Raw genomic sequence first — 20,629 nt, 5'->3', positions numbered from 1 at the left:
CTCGGTTGGATATGAGGTGTTACCTCATATTCATATGCAAAGTAACGAAAGACGTCATTAAAAGTTCGCCATTATACCTCTCGGTTGGAATTCCACCGATGGGAAAGATGTAATGATCATGAATTTAGTTCATAGCGATAATTTTTTAAAAGTTTTAAATGACAAAAAACATCTTTCCCCCCGATTGTGTCATTTAACTGAGGGAAAATATTCATTTGAGTTTATCATATCTAATGTGGATGACTTATTTCACCAAATCCTAATTGAACATATAACCTTTCAAATTGATTTAGAAAATAATTATATGACAAATTATGTTAAATTTGAAGAACAACTTACACTAATCAATAATTTTGGAGCATCTTGTAATTCATTATTCATCTCTCGTTCTCTGACGGTTAGAATTTCGTTCAATATTTTAAGTTCTTAATTTAATACTTCCTTCTCTAATAATTCATTCTTCAAAACATAAAATTTGATATTTTACGAAATGAATAAATATCGAAGAAAGCTTTTTTTTTATCACCACCGGTTTAGTTCAGTTCGGGAGTCAGTTCTGACATCAAGTAGTTCTAGCCCCCTTCCGATCACAGTTGTGGGGGATCGAACCATGACCCGACCTACCAAATTCAGCGTCAATCACCATTGAACCAACTAACGATTGATATCGAAAAAAGCCTTAAACGAAAACTATAAACATTGAAAGAAATTTTTAATACAAAACTTTAAATGACCTTTACTAATAAACAATACAATTAATTCTTAAATGAGTCGTTGTCATACTCAAATACCAAAGTAAAAATAAATAAATCTATGTGTAATACATTTTAAGATATTGATTTCAATTCTAATTAACAAATATGCTTAACAATAAAATTATAAACTATTTTAAAGTGGCGGTAGATAAAATTAAGGTATCCCTTTATTAAAAATTAAAAGATAAAATGTAAAATCAATAAAAAAGAAGAAGATAAAGTCACAATATCAAAAGTTGAATCACAAACCTTTAATTAAGCCAAAAATAAATATACTCCCTCCGTCTCATAATAAGTGTCTTATTTGAGTTTTACGTGGATCTTAAAAAAATGATTGGATGTGTTGGTTTTAATGAAAAACTTAGTATCATTTATTAAAGTACCCTTATTTATTATAGGTAGTGGAGTAGTTGAAAAACGTGAAAGTTAATATATAGGGGTATAATAGTGAAAAAAATAATAAATATTACATTGGTATTCTAAATAGACATTTATTTTGAGACATAGAAAAAGTGCAAATGAAACACTTATTATGAGATCGAGGGAGTATTAAACAAATCAAAAGTTTGGCTAAACTTGACTCCAAAGTCCAAACTTGAATGAGTCAGAGTAGGTGACCCACATATAAGACAACTTAGCAGTTTTAAAGACCATTAAATCATTTTCACTTAAGAAAAATAAAATATTTTCATTTATCCAAATGGTTAAAATATATCAATTAAGAACAAATTTATAAGACCTATTCTTTAATTTTTTTTAATAATTAGCTAGTATAATATTAATATTTTATTTTACACTACCGCCTTAAACATGTCTTGATATAATGAAAACTAATCCACGCACAATTATATAAAGTACTCTAAGTGAGATTTATTTAAGAGAAACTTCTAAACTTATACTTGATGTGAACGGATTATGAGTCATGATTAAATAATTTTTTTTACAAATATTAATGAATATTTACAAAATTAATTATTTAAAAAGTTTATAAAATTATTGCTCTTTGATAATCTAGAAAAATTAATTTTTTTAAAAAAATAATAAATATTTAAAATATAATAAAAATAATATTAAATAAAATTTATTTATAATATAATATTTTTAGTGTTATAATTCAATGGTTTGGTTGTGAAGACAACTTATATGATAATTCAAATTCAAATTCAAATTTTGATTTCTACACTTTTTTTTCTAACAATTATAATTATTAATATTTTTGAATAATTTAAAATAATTTATAATATAATAAGTTTTTTTAAAAGTTAGCATATACAAAATTTCAAGGTAATATATTACAAGAGATTACCTCTTTAAATAAAGAGAAATGCTATCAATACTCTCTTTTGAACACTCTCTCAAACACTTCCTTTTTTATTGGTTGAAACATTTATGAGTCCTACTATTTTATGTGGGACCTATTTTCAAAGTGAGGGGCCCACACATGATTAAACCAATAAAAAATGAGTGTTTGAAAGAGTGTTCAAAAGAAAGTGTTGATGAGTTTAGTCTATATAATAGATTAGTTAATACTTACTACATAAGTTGTTCTATAAACTTAAAACAAAACAAAAAAATGTTTTAATTGTGATTAGAAAGTGACTCATAATAAAATTTAAAAGAAAGTAATTGAATAAGCCTATTCCAAACTAACACGTTAACTCTTAAAAATTTAATTACAACTATAATCTTTAAAGTGAACCAAAGAAGTATCTTTAGTTTATAGATCTCCTTAAATGGAAAAGGGCATTATCGGAATTTCCCCTCCAATTCTCTGATTCTTTTCTCATCTATATAACACAAACCAGTGCTCTATCTCTCTCCCCCTCTCCCTCTATCTCTCTCTAAAAAAACCATAGTTGAATCAAATTAATCAAAACACAGACCAACAAACTAACAACATAGTAACAGTTCTCATTCTGTCACTATGGGTTTCCCCGTCGGTTACACCGAACTCCTCTTCCCAAAACTCGTCCTCCACCTCCTCTCCATCTTCACCTTCATCCGAAAACTCATCTCCCTCATCTTCTCCCATCTGGGTCTCCCCGATTTCATCGAACCCGACATTCCATGGCCCGAGAACTCAACCCGACCACCCGAATTCGAATCCGTCTCCGCTCTCCTCATCCGCGAAATCCTCCCCGTTGTCAAGTTCAACGAGCTCGTCGACCTGGACCCACCCGAAAGCTGCGCCGTCTGTCTCACGGAGTTCGAGGAAAACGATGAGATCAGACGGTTGGCGAACTGCAGACACATTTTCCACCGAGGTTGTTTGGACCGTTGGATGGGGTATGATCAGAGGACGTGTCCGTTGTGTAGGACTTCGTTTATACCTGATGATATGCAGAGTGCTTTCAATGAGAGACTTTGGGCGGCTTCTGGGATTCCTGAATTTCACTCTGATGTTTCTGTTTTGTAGATTCTTTGAAAACCTAAGATGAACAAACATGTTTGGATTTTATTGTTTAAGGTTTTTTTAAGGTTTTTTTTTTTTTTGTTTTTTTGTACATAGACAGAACTCATGAAACTCATGAAAAGAATGAGATTTTATATAGATGAATTTTGTAGATTTTGGATCTGGGTGTTGTTTTTTGTTGAGAAGTTCAAAGGACAGAAGTCATGAATAACGTAATTTGTTACTAAATCAGTGACTGATTTGATTTGTACATGTGGAAGTTCAAAGAGCATTAATTAGGGGCAATCTCAATTTTTCTTGGATCTGACTTGGTTGGCGTTTTGAGTGACTACTGACTAGCGTGAGATTGGACAAATTAGGAGTCATAAGTAAAAAGAAGAGTGAATGAGTTGAGTTGTGTTTGGTTTTTGAGGTAACGTTAACGTAGGAAAATGGGTAAGTAATGGTAGGTAGGTTCTATAGGGAATCAGATTCAGAGTAGAGTAGAGTGATGTTGCTTCAATTGTAATTTGCAACTAATTAGCGTTGATTTGCCAAATTTGCTCCATTTTCATTAGGATTCTTCTTGCAAGATTCTTAGTGCCTACGGGCTGTTAAAAAAATCTAATAACTGATACGAACTAAAGTTCAAATAATTGAACTACTATATTAAAATAGTTAATCAAATTATTATGCACAAATAGTTTAAGAATCGAAAAGAAATTGAACTGAAATTAAACTTAAATCAAATCATAATTGAAAATGAAAAATATTTAAAATAAGTTTAAAAAAAGTTTTAAAAAATTAAAAAATAATTTAACGATTCGGTTCTTAGATAAACGATTTGGTTTGGAAAAATTGTCGTTTAACTGTTTTGAATTTCAAAACGGTAATACCAAACCTAAAATTTTGATTCAGTTGGGTTCTTAGTAAATTGAAACTGTTCATTTTAGTTCAAATAAATTTTTACTATAATTTAATTCGGTTTAATTCAATTTTTCTCACTACCCTATCATGAACAACCCTAATCCTAGTGCCTATGTGAAGATAGTAGTTATGTTGCTTAAAGTTTCTTTTACCATAGAAGTGCAATTGTTAAAAATTGTTTAGAAATTATTTAAGTGTATGTTTGGGTGCGCGGTTGAAAGATTAGACACGTTTAAAGGGTATCCTGCTGTGAAAAAGAGAAATTATAAAGTGTTGTTTTTGAATTAGACGCACACTTATGAATTTTCCACCTCATATCTAAACATAGCATGAATGAATGAATGTGATAATTTGAACTTGCAAAAATTAAATCAAGCAACTAAAATTATTTCTCCCGAGATGCTTTAACAAAATAAGTGATTAACTTGTTTTCAAAATAAAAAATATGTAATTAAATTGTTTTAGTTATTCTAAAACATTTTATTTTGTGAAGAAATTACAATATTTGTTTGTTTTAGTTATTCTAAAACATTTTATTTTAAGAAATTACAATATTTGTTTAAATTTTTTTAAATCTCCTTAATGTAAAGAGTTTTTCTATGGCTTATCACCACCAGTATAATCCGATCTCAATCGCAGATGCGGATAATCAAACTGTTGTCTTCCCTATCAAGTCCGACACCAATCACCACTAGACCAACTAAAGATTAGTATGTAGAGAGTCTTCTTAATCAATTTATAACTGTTTTAATGGCTTATGTTATAAATGCTTTTTTCTGATTGGATGCTTGAAATGTTGGTAGTGTTTTAGGTTGCAATCGATTATAACAATTGGTTTAATCGATTAAGAGACACGCGATTTGAAATTCAAAATGCCTTAATCGATTAACTCTTAGATTTAATCGATTAAAAAGTGAATTTTTCAACTTCCTTGATCTGTTTGGGAATGAAATCCCTTTGGGCCCCAAATTTTGTTTTGGTACCTCCCCTTTTTTATTCTTACTCCATTTTGCTCAAAAACTTTATTTTTCACCAAATAATTAGTAGAAAATAAATTAAAATGAAGGTTCAATATTCTAGCAGTTGTTAGAAAATAATTGGAGTTTTCCGAGACTATTCTCTACCAAGTAAATTACTTTAAACCATAAGTAACCTTGAGGAAAATATTCTCCCCTCTGTTCCATTCACAACCAAATTTATATATTTTTTTTCTTTTGCATCTCTATAAATCATTTGATGCTATAAACAATATTATAATCTATTTATTCCTTAATGATATCTAGTGCAAAGAATTTCTTACCCATTGAACTACTTCCATAGAAATATTTAAACAGCATATCATATTTCTTGAGATGACTTTGGATATATACTTTATGCATCTTATTTTCATATGAAAGTGACATATTGATGTTGCGAGGAATTCCTGCAAAAATAATTCATATTTTCGAAGTTGCATGTATCTCTTACATTAAGGGGGAGGATATGCACGTCTCTGCTATAAGGTTTTATTGCTTGTCCCTTTAGCAAGCATAATTCAAATTGTTTGTGTTTGAGTATGAGCAATATGCTTTAAGTCAATTAGTCAAACTTTTGAATGAAGAATCATATTTGAGATTGGTTCAAGTCAGGACATAAGTGAAATCTCAAAATATCTTTAAATTGCAAAAAAAAAATTGAGATTTTATATGTGTGATTCGAATCACTCACCATGTGAGTCAAATCAAAGCAAACAAAGGAAATCATAATTTTATGAGTTAAATCACAGATTGTACAATATTCGAATCATAAACCATGTGACTTGAATCACAAGTTTTTCATGATTCGAATCATGAAATGCTAGTTTCCCCTACCTTGTTTGAGTCGAATCACAACTTTGCCTTTACCCAAATCATAAAAAAATAGGTCTCTCATAACTATAGGTCCTGATCCAAATTAGTTTCTCACTTGACTCAAATCACACAAGTGCTCATGACACGAGTCAAGCATATTTTTTTCACTATCTTTTGTGCTTTATCTCCCGCACCTAGTAATCATTTTTCTCTTATATTATTCACAATGTTAGAAAACAGATACTTTTATTATTGATTTGAAAACTCATAAACTACTTGTTCTTTCATTTTTTAAAAGAGTTTTGGATCTTTTATGAACACTTGCAAATGATTTCTTTTATCTTCTACCTCATTATTTTGTCTTTGTTGCATGGATTTGAGTCTTATCTTTCAAGATTCATGATTGTTGAGAATATTTGTGATTGTTGAGGAAATTTGTTTTTTAATATAACATTTCTTAGAAGATATGTCTAAGATTTCAAAGGTTCTCAAGAGTGTGTGGTGTTGGGACTGGTTTTGACAATTCCAATGGAAGCCAGGAGTTCTTCTCAATATTTAAACAGACCAATGCCCAATATAGTGGTGGAATCGAGTAAAGATTGTCGCAGAATAGAGGCTTAGAGAAGGTTTTTGGGGACGGAAGATTCAAGAAGAGAATTCGAGTAAATACTTTGTATAGAGGTATGTTCATAAAATATGTACAAGTCAAAGCTTCAGAAAGAAGAAATTTATTTTTCAGCATTTATTTTGGATATTGTGATTGTTTGTAATTTTTTTACAAATCATATTGGAAGACCAACGAATCTTCAATGGGAAAATATTGGAGAGTGAATTAAGCATAAAGCGATGACTAGGGGTGGGAATAGGCCAGGCCGGCCTACAGGGGCCTACAGCCTGGCCTATGAAAGCCTGGCCTGGCCTGGCCTATTTAATAAAAAGGCTAGGTTTAGGCTTTTTAAAAAGCCCATTTACTTAAATAGGCCAGGCTTAGGCTATTAAAAAAGCCTATAAAGCCTAATAGGCCGGCCTGTTTAGTAAATATATTGTTTTTATAAATTACAAATCCTTGAAAGTTGGAATAATCAATTAATATATAATTAAAATTGTAATCACGTAACAAAAAAGAAACTTAAGAGATAAAATATATTTAGAATTTGAAGGGACTTCTTTCAAAACCTCAGTCTCACTGTGTGATAGAAACCCTAATACAAACTAAGAGAACGGTGTCGGCAAATCTCTTTTACAAACTGAAGCTACAAGGTATTATCCATTGAAGCTACAATTGTTTATTAAAAGGTAAGTAAATATTAATTTTATTGATTGATTGTTTGGTTTTGATTTTAATCTTTTATTTTCTTTTGCACTATCGTAAACAACCGTACTGTACATACTAACAAACCATTGCAAGAATATCATAAGGCTTCAACACACCCTTTAGAAATTTGTTTGATTATTAAAGAAACAAACCTTTCTATAATGAAAATATCATATGGCTTTTTTTTCTAACAAAAAAAAATATTAAGCTGATATGTAAGCGGCAGACATATATATACTGTCAATTTGCAACATCTATTGCTAGAGATAAGATAATATCCAAGTATTAGATGAGAGATATATGGTGTGTGTTTTCATATTTTAAAGAAATTGTATCCGTCTCTTTTTTTTTGTCTCCATCAATTTTTCTCATCTTTGGTTTGTTGCAATCCTGTTAATCAGATATTATTAATTTGACTAAAAAAAAAAGAATCTAGTATGTGTTAGTTAGTTATTATTAAGAATAATTTTAATTTTTCTTGTAGATTTTTTCATTTGTTTGTCTAAGGTTCTATGTTATTTACTCTCTATAGAAACAACACACAGTGTAAACACTACTCTATATATTTTATTTGTATAATTTAATATAACTTTTGTGATGATAATGTGTGGTTCTACATATTTGTGTCTGTTAGTGAAGATGCATGTTACAATGATTGTTAGAATAATATTATGTGTGTTGTTTATATATTTGATAATTTTTTATTTCTTTCTTGTCTTTAACTCAAAATGGATATACATTACCTTTTATTCATTTATCTATGGATATGCTTGAATAATTTGCTAAAAGTGTAATGATTATGATATAAATTGGAAAATAATTTGAACCTTATGATATACTTATTTTAGTGACTCTGTTGATGGAAAAAAGATGGGTGGGGTTGGTTGATTAAATTTAGTTAACGTAATTTTTTAATTTTGTAGGAATCTAATTAACTATTGTTAAATTTAAACACAATAGTGAGCATTATTAATTAATGGTTTTGGTTTTCGTATTTGCATCATTGAGCATTATTCTATTTAGTATTACACATTCTAATTCAAGTTTGTACTATTTCTAGTAAATGGCTTCTTCTTTGAATAATAATGAGGTGAGTGAACAAGTGGCTATAGATTCAACTCAAGTAGAAGCAAACACAACACAAGAAAGTCAGGAACTTGAACATGAACAAGAACCAGAATCAGTTGTTGGGAGAAAGAGGAGAAAAACATCAAGCATTTGGAAAGATTTTGATGAAGTTGAAATTAAAAAAGGTGTGATGAAAGGGGTTTGCAAATACTGTAAACTCCAATTTGCTACTGGAGGGTCGGGATCTAGCACTAGTCATATGAAAAGGCATATTGATAAATGCTTGAAAAAGAAGTTGCACGAGTCTACCGAAAAGAGACAAACAACCATTCCGTTTCAGCCTTCAAATTCAGGTAATCCCTTTATTACTCCCGGTGCTAGATACTCTAATGAAAAGATGAGGGAAATAATTGCAACCGCTATCATGGTCCATGAATATCCTTTTAGCATTGTTGAAGATGACGTTTGGATGTGGGGTTTCCAATATGCAAACTCAGATTTTCATAAGGTTACTCATAAAACAATAAGGAGTGATTGTGTGGCATTGTTTGAGAGGGAGAAGAAAGTGTTGAAGAAAATTTTAGAAAGTGTGGGAAAGATAAGTTTAACTACTGATATGTGGAAATCTAGCCACCAGGTAGTTGAGTATATGGTTATCACAGGACATTTCATTGATTCAGAATGGAATCTTCAAAAAAGAGTTTTGAGTTTTGTGAAAGTCCCTGCACCAAGGCGTGGAATTGATGTGGCTGATTCTATTTATAAATGTTTGAAAATTTGGGGGATTGAAAATAAAGTTTTTTCAGTATCCGTTGATAATGCCTCTTATAATGATTCATGTTTAAGATGTCTCAAAGATGATTTATCTCTAACTAGTAAGTTAATCCTTGATGGTTCTTTGTTTCATGTTAGATGTTGTGCTCATATATTGAATTTGTTGGTGCAAGATGGCCTTAGTAAAATTAAGGACATCATTTTCAATATTCGTGAAAGTGTCAAATATATTAATCACAATGATGGAAGACTAAAGGCATTTTGTGATGTGGTTGAGCAAAAAGGTTTGAAAGAAAGGAAACTCATTATTGATTGTCCAACAAGATGGAATTCAACCTTTAATATGTTGTCAACTGCTTTGAATTTTAAGATTGCATTTGCAGCCTATAAAGAAAGAGAGCCTCATTATGATTATGCCCCTTTGCCTGAAGAATGGAACAAAGTTGAGAAAGTTTGTAAACTTCTAGAAGTGTTTAATCGTGCTACTCATGTTATTTCAGGTAGTTTATCAACAATTTTTTTCACTTTAAAATTATCAATATTATTATAATTTTTTACTATAACTACTATTTTAAATGTAGGTAGTGAGTATCCGACTGCAAATTTGTATTTGTCTGAAGTTTGGAAGGTGAAAGAAATACTTGATAAGGCGGGTGAAGATGAAGATCTCTTCATGAGAGAAATGGCAGGTCCAATGAAAATAAAGTTTGACAAATATTGGGGGGAGTGTAATATGTTGATGGCTATAGCTAGTGTTTTGGATCCTAGGTGCAAATTTCATATGGTGCGTATATGTTTTCCCAAGATATATAAATCTAAAGAAGTTGCTGATGAGAATATAATGAAGGTTAGGTGTTCATTGGAAGAGTTATATGATGAGTATGTAGCTCTATCTTTGGCAGAGTCTTCGTCTTCTGTTGTTAATTTGGATAGTAATAATTCATCATCTTCTCAAGTAAATGTCGTAGCTGTCAGAACTGGATTTGATGAAATTATGAGCATTATTCAAGAAAGTGAAGCCATTTCTCCAATAAAATCCGAATTGCAAGATTATCTTGATGAAGGTATTTACATTCCTAAAAATGCCTCTTTTTGTGCTCTGGACTGGTGGAGGAACAATAGCATGAAATATAAGATATTATCTAAGATGGCTGCGGATATACTAGCTATTCCAATCTCAACTGTGGCTTCTGAGTCCACATTCAGTGCTGGAGGTAGAGTTATTGATGAACACCGCTCTAAGCTAAATGAAGAATCTGTTGAAGCTCTCATTTGCGGTGGTGATTGGTTTCGTCATAAGTATAATGTGAAGAAAAAACCAAAGGTAATTATTTTTTATTTTATATTATATCTTATTATTAAATAATATTTATTCATTATTATCAACTTTTGTTCATTTATATATATATATATATATATATATATATATATATATATATATATATAATATTTGTAGTCCAATAACTAACGTATATCTTTCTTCTTTCTTTCGGTTTTGAAGGTTGAAAGAGAGGAGATAAATATCACCTTGAAGATTTGATATCACTTTTGTTTGAATATGGAATATGTTTTATTTATTTGCGTTTAAGGAGTTATTCATATTGTGTTCTATAATTTAAGATTTTGGATTTGAGAAGCCAATGAACTATTTATATTTGGTATTTTTTAATGTTCTTTTAGTAATTTTGTAATGTTGAAGTACGACATAGATACTATTATGTTGCTGCAATGGCATGATTGATATGCGACTGTTAAGTGTTAAGTTTTTTGCTGTTATCTTGCTACAATGGCATGATAGATATGCAACTTCTAAGTGTTAAGTTGTTTGCTTATCATGTCAATTATTTTGTTTCAATGTTAAGTGTAATCTTTCTTCTAGTTACGTGGTGCATGGTGAACTTCTAAAAGTTTTCTTTAAAAAAAATTGGGTCAAATAATATATAAAATATTATATAATCTATTCAAAATTAAATTAAATGAATTATTTGAAATTCTTCATAAAAAATAGGCTTTTTAAATAGGCTTTAAGGCCAGGCCAGGCTTTTAAATAGGCCAGGCCAGACCAAAAAAATGAGCCTATAATAGGCCATAGGCCAGGCTCAGGCCTTATAAATGTACCGTAGGCCAGGCCCAGGCCTTCTAAAGCCTGGCCTAGCCTGGCCTATTCCCACCCCTAGCGATGACAAACGTGTGAAACCACTATAAATCTTGGGGCACTCTTCTCTCTCTCTCCCCCCCCCCCCCTCTCTCTCTCTCACGCACACATTTTAATTTCGTAGTTAATTTCATGATTAGTTATAACTTTTTAGATTTGAATGCCATTAAGATTTCTTTCGGCGAAGATTAATTGGTATGGTGTAGGTTTTATTAGAAACTACAATTCCATTTTGTCTTGTCGTCGATTAAACTTAAAAACTATGATTGTAGAATCTATTGTGTATAATTGTTGTTAAATTACACTTCTCGTGTAATTTAGCAATTAACCAATACATTTTTGTTTGTACATTTTTTGTCATACTTGTGTATCAATCATAGCTATTAACTATTTGAGTTGTCATATAACAATTCCAATCGATAAGCATAATCTCTTCTACGCTAAATTTTTTCTTCTGACACGAAAAATCACTTTTGTTTTTAGAAATTCTAACTGAAAGTTTTTCAAACTATTTTTCAAAGGAATTTTTAATTAGGAGGTCTATTCACCCCCTCCACTAGACGGTTTATTGTCCATATTCTCACCCAATAATTTTTACTTTTTGTATCCAAACCTTTTTAGGTCCTTTTGTGTTAGTGGATTTAAAATGTCTTGGATCATTGGAGATGTGTGCTTTCGACCATCTTATGCATTTTGCTAAAATAATAAGGTACACGAGGACGAAGCTTATGACAGTAAATTCATTTATAAACAAAGCGATTTTTTTTCTATTTTGCATAACATATACTTATAAAAGATTTAGCATAATTATTTGGTTGATAACCTAAACTTACATTATTATACGAATCACTTTGATTTTATAAAATCGTATCAATATTCTAGTTGCCATTACTAGTTTACTCAAGGTTTCTTTTCTCAACAAATTGTATGTTTCACAACTATTTGATTTTAAAGCTTATTTTTTAAATACATTCATTTCATCTCTAGTCTTATCATAGTCATTTTCTCGAGCTTTAATATGCACTATTACGGAAAGTATATACATTAACATCTACGTTATCATGATCCTATGAAGGACCGTGGTGATATCTCTAAATCCAGGCACCAATATTTAGAGTTAACTTAACATATTATCACGTTTGCTTATAAAAACCGTGGTGATATCTTTAACCTTTCATGGGTTCAATTCATGGTTTCTTTCATATTTTAGTTACGTCTGTCTTCTTTTATATATATATATATATATATATATATATATATATATATATATATATATATATATATATATATATATATATATATATATATATAAAAAGTGATATCACCACGGTTGTTCCATCCAACCGTTTTGATATATTTTTCAATTTTTTATTTAATTTTTTTTTTATATTAGGGAGGGCCAAGGCCCAACAAGAAAAAAACTACAAGGAAATAATCCTAGGACTAGCTAACAAACTTCTATCTTCCTCCAAACTAGTAAGCAACCAAGGAGGAGGATGTCTATAATAAATAGTATCACCTCTCAATTTCTTTCCTTCTCGAGCAAGCAAGTTTGCACAGTTGTTAGCCTCTCTATAAACATGCTTAATTTCCACCTCTTCAAAAAGAGAGAGACTTCTGACAATATTGGACACTAAACTCTCCACCAACTTGTTCTTGTTTCGCTCCCGCATCTTAATGCAATCAACAACTCTTATAGCATCAGATTCTACCTCCACTTTTAGATAACCGAGCTCAAGCACCAACTTGATACCTAGATACACACTCCACAGTTCAGCCATTAGCGGGCTGCATGAACCAATGCAATTGGAAAATCCGCCAATCCACGTACCATGGCTATCTCTTATAATACCACCACTTCCTGATAAACCGTTATGGTCATGTGCACCATCTATATTCAGTTTTACAAAACCATGCTTAGGAGTACACCAATGGACAAGCTTAACAGTATGATATCTTTCCATGATCATATTTTTGTCGACCATAGCCTTCTTATATTGCAGAAACTTCTCCATAATTACTGTTGTAGCACAAAATGGCCTCTTGAATGTAGTATCGTGCTTCTCCTTGTTTCTCCATTGCCATATTGTGTGACATGCAGTAGCCCAAATATCTCCCCAATCATTGCTACCGTGAATATCACTAAGGATATTAAGCTCTATCCAATCGTACCAACCTGCAATAAAAAAGTTATATTTAAGAGAAATAGGAACTAAGCAGTTCCAAACATCTTTCACTGTGTTACAGTCTCGCAAAACGTGAAGAGAAGTCTCTTGCGCTACACCACATAAGGAGCATCCATCCAACCCGAAACCAGACAAGCTTATACGATTCTGCGTAAGCAACCGATCATGCTGAAGGATCCACACAAAGGTTCTAACTCTCTCAGGGGCATTCAGCTTCCAAATGCGATTCCATATCTTACTATCATCACTTTCATCATTTTGTGTCAGATACTTATAGAGCTGGTTAATAGCGACATTGCCTTCTTCATCAGTTGTGAAGACAAGCTTGTCACTCCCATTAACACTCGAAGGAGGAGCAATGGCCGCAATCTTCAGCTTTAATTCAGTTGGAATCCAATTGAGAAGATTCCACTTCCAACCACCCGCTTCATCTACCAAATCAGCCACTCTCAGATTGCTCACACCTTCAGGAATACTAAGATTAGATCTGCTACTCGTTTGCCTCTCTCAATCCAAATATGTTCCCAAGGGTTAGTATCAACTCCATTGCCAATTCGCCACACACTCAGCTTTGCCAGCCCTTCCGAAGCTTTTACTATATTTTTCCATAAGCAAGAGTCAGACGCCTTAGCATGAAGCTTATCATCATTAAGCACCACATTATATTTCTTATGCAAGACTTGACACCATAAGTCATCATCACCATTTAAAATTTTGCACCCCAGCTTCATAATACAAGCAGTATTCATGCTCCTAAGATCTCTCAAACCAAGCCCTCCATCACATTTAGCTTTTGTAACATTATCCCAGCTTACCGCATGGTATTTCCTATTCGAATCAGAATCACCCCAAATAAAACTTCTTTGAATTTTCTGGATTTCATAGATGCTGGCTTTCGGAATAAGATTTGTCATCATAGGGTATGTAGGAATAGCTTCAATGACACTCTTGGCAAGAGTTACTCGGCCAGCAAAGGAGAGATTACGAGCTTTCCAGCCTGACAGTTTATTAGCCACCTGATCAACAACATATTGGAAGTCTTGCTTTCTATTGGCTTTCCCTTTAAGAGGAATACCAAGATACTTGCCGAAGCTCTGCGTTTCTCTAAATCCAGAGATATGAGTGAGTTGATTCCTAATGCGACGAGGAACATTATCACTGAAAAGAGTACTAGATTTTTCAGCGCTAATTTCCTGACCCGACATTGAGCAGAAAGTCTCAAGAGTAGCCTTAACACAATTCAGCTGCGCTTCATTTGCTTCCCCAAAAATCAACAAATCGTCCGCAAACATCAAATGTGAAATAGCAACTCCATTTCTACCAAGTTGAAACGATTTCCAATGCTTCTCATTAATCGCATGCTCTATTAAATGGGATAACTTGTCCATACAAAGAACAAACAGATAAGGTGACATAGGATCACCTTGTCGAATTCCTCGTTGCGGTCTGAAAAACTCATTCTTGTTACCGTTCCAATTAATATTCGTCTCTACACTAGTCACATCATGCATGATAACATTAGCATTGTTTCTTGGAAGCTCTATTTCCTCCAAAATCCTCCATATAAACTCCCAACTTAATTTGTCATAAGCTTTTGATAAATCAATTTTAATGGCAAAATAGCCTTTCTTGCCTTTCTTCTTCTGCATAGAATGCATTATCTCTTTGGCAATGATGATGTTCTCGTGGATGGATCTCCCAGGAACAAAACCAGTTTGCAAAAGGGAGATGAGATGAGACATAAGCGGTCTAAGCCTTGCAATAATCACCTTACTAATGATCTTATAGTTGGTATTGCATAGAGAAATGGGTCTGAATTGTGTCACAGTCGTTGGGTGATCCACTTTCGGAATGAGACAAATATCTGTTTTATTAAATTCAGCCACGCTACTAGGATTCTTCCAAATATCTTTCACAAACTGAATTAACTCCTCTCTCACTGTGTTCCAAGCTTTCTGGTAGAATACGGCTGGAAACCCATCTGGTCTTGGGGCTTTCCAAGGCTGCATGGAGAAAAGAGCTGCTTTAACTTCATTCTCGCTAATATCCGCATTCAGCATATCCATGTCCGCATGGCTAAGACGAGGAAAGCTGATAGCAGATTGGTTCCAATTGCACAAGCCTTGAGTTCTTGAAAAAAGCTTCTTATAAAAATTAGTAACATGTTGTTTCAAATTATCATGTTCACTAATCCACGTTCCATCCTCATCCTTGAGAGTGATAATTTTATTCTTCCTCCTCCTAGCCAATGTTTTCATATGGTAATACTTTGTATTACGGTCGCCATCTGCCAACCACATCGTTTGTGAACGTTGAAACCACATTATTTCCTCTTTATTCAGAATGTCACTAAGCTCCTTCTGCAGTTGCTTCTCAAGTTTCCTCATGCCCACATAGTTATCTATCATCTGCAACTTTCTTTGAACTCCATCTAACCTTCTTAAAACTAACCTCTTCATTCTTTTGATTTGATCAAAAGATTCAAATTTCCAATTTCCAATACCAATCACAATATTATTAAGATTGTACAACAGAGACTGCTCCTTCTGCCACATTTCTTTTAGCATACTATCGTATGTATCATGCATGAGCCAAGCACTCTCAAATCTGAACGGACGCTGCTGGTACACACGGTTCTCTTCATGCAGATTTATGAGTATAGGGTGATGATCTGAGAACTCCACCCTCACCAAAACTTGCACGTAAGCATCAGGAAAAAGAAACTTCCATTCGTCATTACTCAATGCTCTATCAAGTTTTTCATATATTCGTTGCCCCCCATGGAATATTGGTCCTCGCCAAGTGAATTTGGGCCCTCTCGCATCAAGGTTGTTGATATTGCACGCTGCAATTCTATCTCTCATTCTCTGGCAGCGTTGAATAGAAGCAGGTAAGCCACCCCTTTTGTCATTCACATTGTCAATGTCATTAAAATCACCAGCAACCATCCATCCTCCTGTAACACTTTGCGCAATATTTTTCAAGCTATCCCATAATAACTGTTTACAATTATCGTTGGGACTCGCGTAGACAGCGGTTAACCACCATTCATCCACGTATTCCATGCAAACTTTGGTGTGAATAAATTGGCTATTAATATCATCCACATGCAGTTGAACATTCTTAGAATTCCAAGCTAATACAATTCCACCAGCAAATCCTCTATTATCGGAGCTCTCCATCCTGTCAAAACCAAGTTTCATCATCGTCTTCTTAAGTTTTAGCGGATCACATCTAGTTTCCATAATCACCAAAATGCTAGGGTTATACGTATCAAGATATTGTTTGCAATATCTGAAAAATGCTTTATTAGCTGCTCCTCTTCAGTTCCAACACATGATTTTATTATTTGAACACATCATAAAGACATCATGTAAAGATTGGGTCCTCCAACAATCAAGGAGTTTCCTTCACAACTTCGACCGTCTCTTCCATTACAGCTGAAGCACTTGCAATACTATCTTCTACTTGCTCTCCAGCCAGTCTCATCGGTTGAGTTTCGTTAGTAGGGTATGAAAAACTAATAAGTCTGGCTCCTTCTAAGTCAGGTGGTTCATCTACGTCAATATCTCCTTCCTTCGCACCAAGGTCCTCCATCTCTGCTTGATTGTGAGCAATTGTAGTCTTGTTTAAAACATCATTAACATCATCAACTTTCTCACTTGTATTTCTCCTTACTAAGCTAAAAAGATCATATGTCTCTGTCTCCTTTATATCTCCTGGTTTGAATTTAACAAACATTTTCTCCACACCTGATCTACTAATGCCTCCTGCTTTCTCCTTTAATTGAACACCTCCACGTGTCGCCAAGGAAAGTTTCTTATTTTTTAATTCTCGGCTTATTCTTCTTAGTACCTAGTCTTTGACCAATCGCAACTTTTCCTGGCTCCTGGGCCCCAACATTGATCTCCAAACTCATGAGAGAATCAAGTATATTCTTATTGTTATTTTCCTTCATGTTCTCCACGTCAGCACCAACATTACTTTTATTTATTTTGTCTGTATTTGGAACGTTGGCCATAATGGGGTAATCATACACCATCCTTGTGGTCCCATCATTTTCCATAATGGGATTATTCTTTTCATGATTAGTATTAACCTCAGCATTACTTTCAATATCCTCATTTTCTAAAATTAGAAAACGGGATCCCCCAGCATTAAATTTCCCATTGAAGATCGTCGGTGTCGTGTTTTTCCGGCCATCTACCGGTTTCTTCCCCTTTCTTTGCTTCTGAACAATTTTCCAGGGGCCATTCTCCACCTCATACTCTCCTTGTCCGCCTCCATCCACTGTAATTTCTTTCCCTACATGCCTCTCTCCATTATTACTTTCTCCTGACAAGTTCTTCCCTTTGTTATTGAATGAGCAGCTTTCTTTATAATGACCGTACCGACCACAAACAAGACAAAGTAAATGGAGCCCTTCATATTCAATCTTGTAACAGCTTCCTTGGATTCTCAACATAACAAGGAGCGGTTTCGACAGATTCACCGTAACACAGATACGAGCATACTTGCCCCTCTCCTGCTTCGTTGTTGTTTTATCAACCTTCACCGTTCTACCAATACGATTGCCAAAACATGTTAATGCCCTAGAATCGTAGTATTCTATTGGTAGTCCAGCAATTCTAACCCACACCGCCACTTCGTTTATGGATTCAATTTCTGGTTGGAAATTCGGCCTCCATTCTTTAACCGTCAGATAGTGATCGTAAATGAACCACGACCCATTAAGCATTGCCGCCTTCTTATCATCTTCATGTGAGAACGCCACAAGATAGTAATCATTGCTTAGATCAATGATACTAATGATACCTTTACGTACCCACATCTGGTTTAGTCTGTTCTCGAGAGCCTTGTATCCAATTTTCTTCCCTAACAGTTTGACAATCACTCCTCTCTTCCAAGGTCTTTGAATTCTCTTCTCCTCCTTCTCCGAGAAAATGAAGTTAGGGCATTCATATCCACCTATCAATTCCTCCTCAACCTTGATGTCCCCATAATCCTCCTCATTATCTCCCCTACCTTCCTTCTCACTTTCAGATTCATCCTCCATATCATCCCTGCTTTTCCCGGCCATGATATCTTTGAAGGAGATGCCTTTCTCAACCAGGTGACCCACCCCTTCTTTGACTTTTTTGGTACTTCGTTCATGAAGATCCAGTTCAGCCGTACTCTTTTCCAGACTTGCCGGAACTGTATTGCCTATTGCCGTACCAACGTATTTTTATAAAAGGGTTAAATATGTATGTGGTCTCTGTAAATAATCCAAAATCTAGTTTTAGTCCCTAAAAAATTTTTCTTTAAAGAATGATCCTCATAAAATTTTCCATTCATAATTTTGATCCCTGCCGTCTATTTCATCTAATGGAGGCTGATGTGTGACGCCACGTGTCATGTCATGTCACTTAAGTCAACATCATACTAAATGTAATAGATTGTGGGGGTTACAAACCTCCCTAAAATCTCTCAAATATGCGTTAGATTGCAGGCATCCATTAAAATGCTCAGAACTTGTTGCCTCCCCTTGTTTTTGTCTTTGCATTATACCTCTTCTTTCGCAGATTTAACATGGCCGAAAAATCCTCCAAATCCATCTATGGTTACACTGTGTGAAGGTTCATTTTTATTCCCTTTTTGCTTTTTTATATTTTGAATTGTTTTCTGACAATCGGATTAATTATACCCACTTGATTTTTTATGTGTTTTCCAATAAATTTAATTAAAAATATTGTGTCATGATTTTGCTCAATTGTTGTGCACTCGAATTTCTTTATGGGTTAATGAAAAGTTTCAAATTAATTGAATTTGATTTGATATTTGTTTTCATGTTAATGAAAAGTTATTCTAAGAACTTTGATAGTAGAATTTATTTAGTTCATATAAAAGAACAAATATCTTGAATGAACCAACCTGCTTTTGTGTCATTATTATTTTAGCATCAATGTCAACAATGACAACCTTATATCAACAATATCCCATCAAGCATTTAGGTAATAAATAAAGGGTCAGGCTAACATGTGCTCTAAGGGCACATGTTAAGGATGCTATAATTAGAAAAAGTTAAATGTAATTAAATGTAATAAAGTCATATTTAAAGTTTCGAGGCATTGAATGCACATGTTTAAATAAAAAAATTTCTACAAATAGCCTATTAATGTGTGCCCTTGGGGCACATGTTAGCTTTTCCCATAAATAAAAGTGAAAGAAGTAGTGATTCAGAAAGGCAAATAGATGTCATCACTAGATGTGAATGTGGTGAGAATAATTATTATGAGGCACATATCAATTGAACCAAGGGAAGACTTGGACGAATATGCCGTGTCAATTGAATTTTTGGTATTTGATAAAATGAAAATGGTCAGGATAGAGTAGACCCACACCACACAAACATAACGGAGAAAAACCATGAGTGTTAATGCTAATCTTATTTTGCTCCACCGTGTCCACTGTTATGTCTTCTCCTCAATTGCCTTCTCTTGTTTCCACAAGCTGCAAATTGAAATTGAATCATAAGCTTGTGATGTGTAAATAAATTAGGCAGACCACAACCACACCAACAATCACCCTCAATCGATATCCATTTGTACTAGCATCACGAAATTCTGAGGCTGCAAGCTTGATAATTAAAGCTTCTCCACTAATATCACCAGAAGACAATTAATGCAGATTCACAAGGTCTCCAAACCAAACTGAACATGCATGCAAGAGAGGTTTTTCAAGCAACTTAATCCACATTCAAGTTAGCACGTCATTATCCCTATTAGATGGACTGGAATTCTCGCATTGCAAATTTGTTCTTCTGATACACCCACTTGAGTCATCCTCCATATTCCATTCAGCCACTGACATGGGCTTAAAACCTCTCAAACAACCAACTTAACCAAGTCACATTATCTCCTTCTTTTCCCTTTTCCAACATTCTCAATATCAGAATCAAATTAACAATAATCAAAGGAGAATATGAATTACTATCTCAGACTTTTTTTAACATTCTCATTGAAACATTTCGCTCAAGCGTTTCATCAAACAACTTCTGAGCATTATCATGATTGCCCGTTTCAACACACCATTTGCACAAATGCAACATTTTACTAACAAATTAGCATCAGCCAACTCACTAACTAACCTGAAATTGATAATTGTTTGAGAGATGAGGAAGATGAAGAACATGCAAATAAGAGAAGTGAATGTATGATAGAATGAAATGAGGAAGAAGGTGAAGAAC

General features: G+C 33.4%; 2 protein-coding genes across 2 annotated transcripts; both read left to right on the top strand.

Annotated features, from left to right (window-relative positions):
- The first annotated feature begins 2,561 nt into the window (after window positions 1–2,561).
- LOC131608066 (brassinosteroid-responsive RING protein 1-like) lies at window positions 2,562–3,396 on the top strand. Its single transcript, XM_058880006.1, has one exon. It carries the CDS (start codon window positions 2,680–2,682, stop codon window positions 3,169–3,171), a length of 492 nt encoding a protein of 163 aa, XP_058735989.1. The 5' UTR covers window positions 2,562–2,679; the 3' UTR covers window positions 3,172–3,396.
- Window positions 3,397–8,281: 4,885 nt separating this feature from the next.
- Window positions 8,282–10,658, top strand: LOC131605924 (zinc finger BED domain-containing protein RICESLEEPER 2-like). The gene is made up of 3 exons (XM_058878212.1): window positions 8,282–9,560; window positions 9,642–10,384; window positions 10,562–10,658. The coding sequence occupies exons 1-3, from the start codon at window positions 8,282–8,284 to the stop codon at window positions 10,598–10,600; spliced, it is 2,061 nt and encodes a 686-aa protein (XP_058734195.1). The 3' UTR covers window positions 10,601–10,658.
- The last annotated feature ends 9,971 nt before the right edge of the window (window positions 10,659–20,629 follow it).

This window comes from Vicia villosa, linkage group LG5, assembly GCF_029867415.1.
Source record: "Vicia villosa cultivar HV-30 ecotype Madison, WI linkage group LG5, Vvil1.0, whole genome shotgun sequence".
Taxonomy (NCBI): domain Eukaryota; kingdom Viridiplantae; phylum Streptophyta; class Magnoliopsida; order Fabales; family Fabaceae; genus Vicia; species Vicia villosa.
This window is presented reverse-complemented; position numbering and strand designations above follow the sequence as displayed.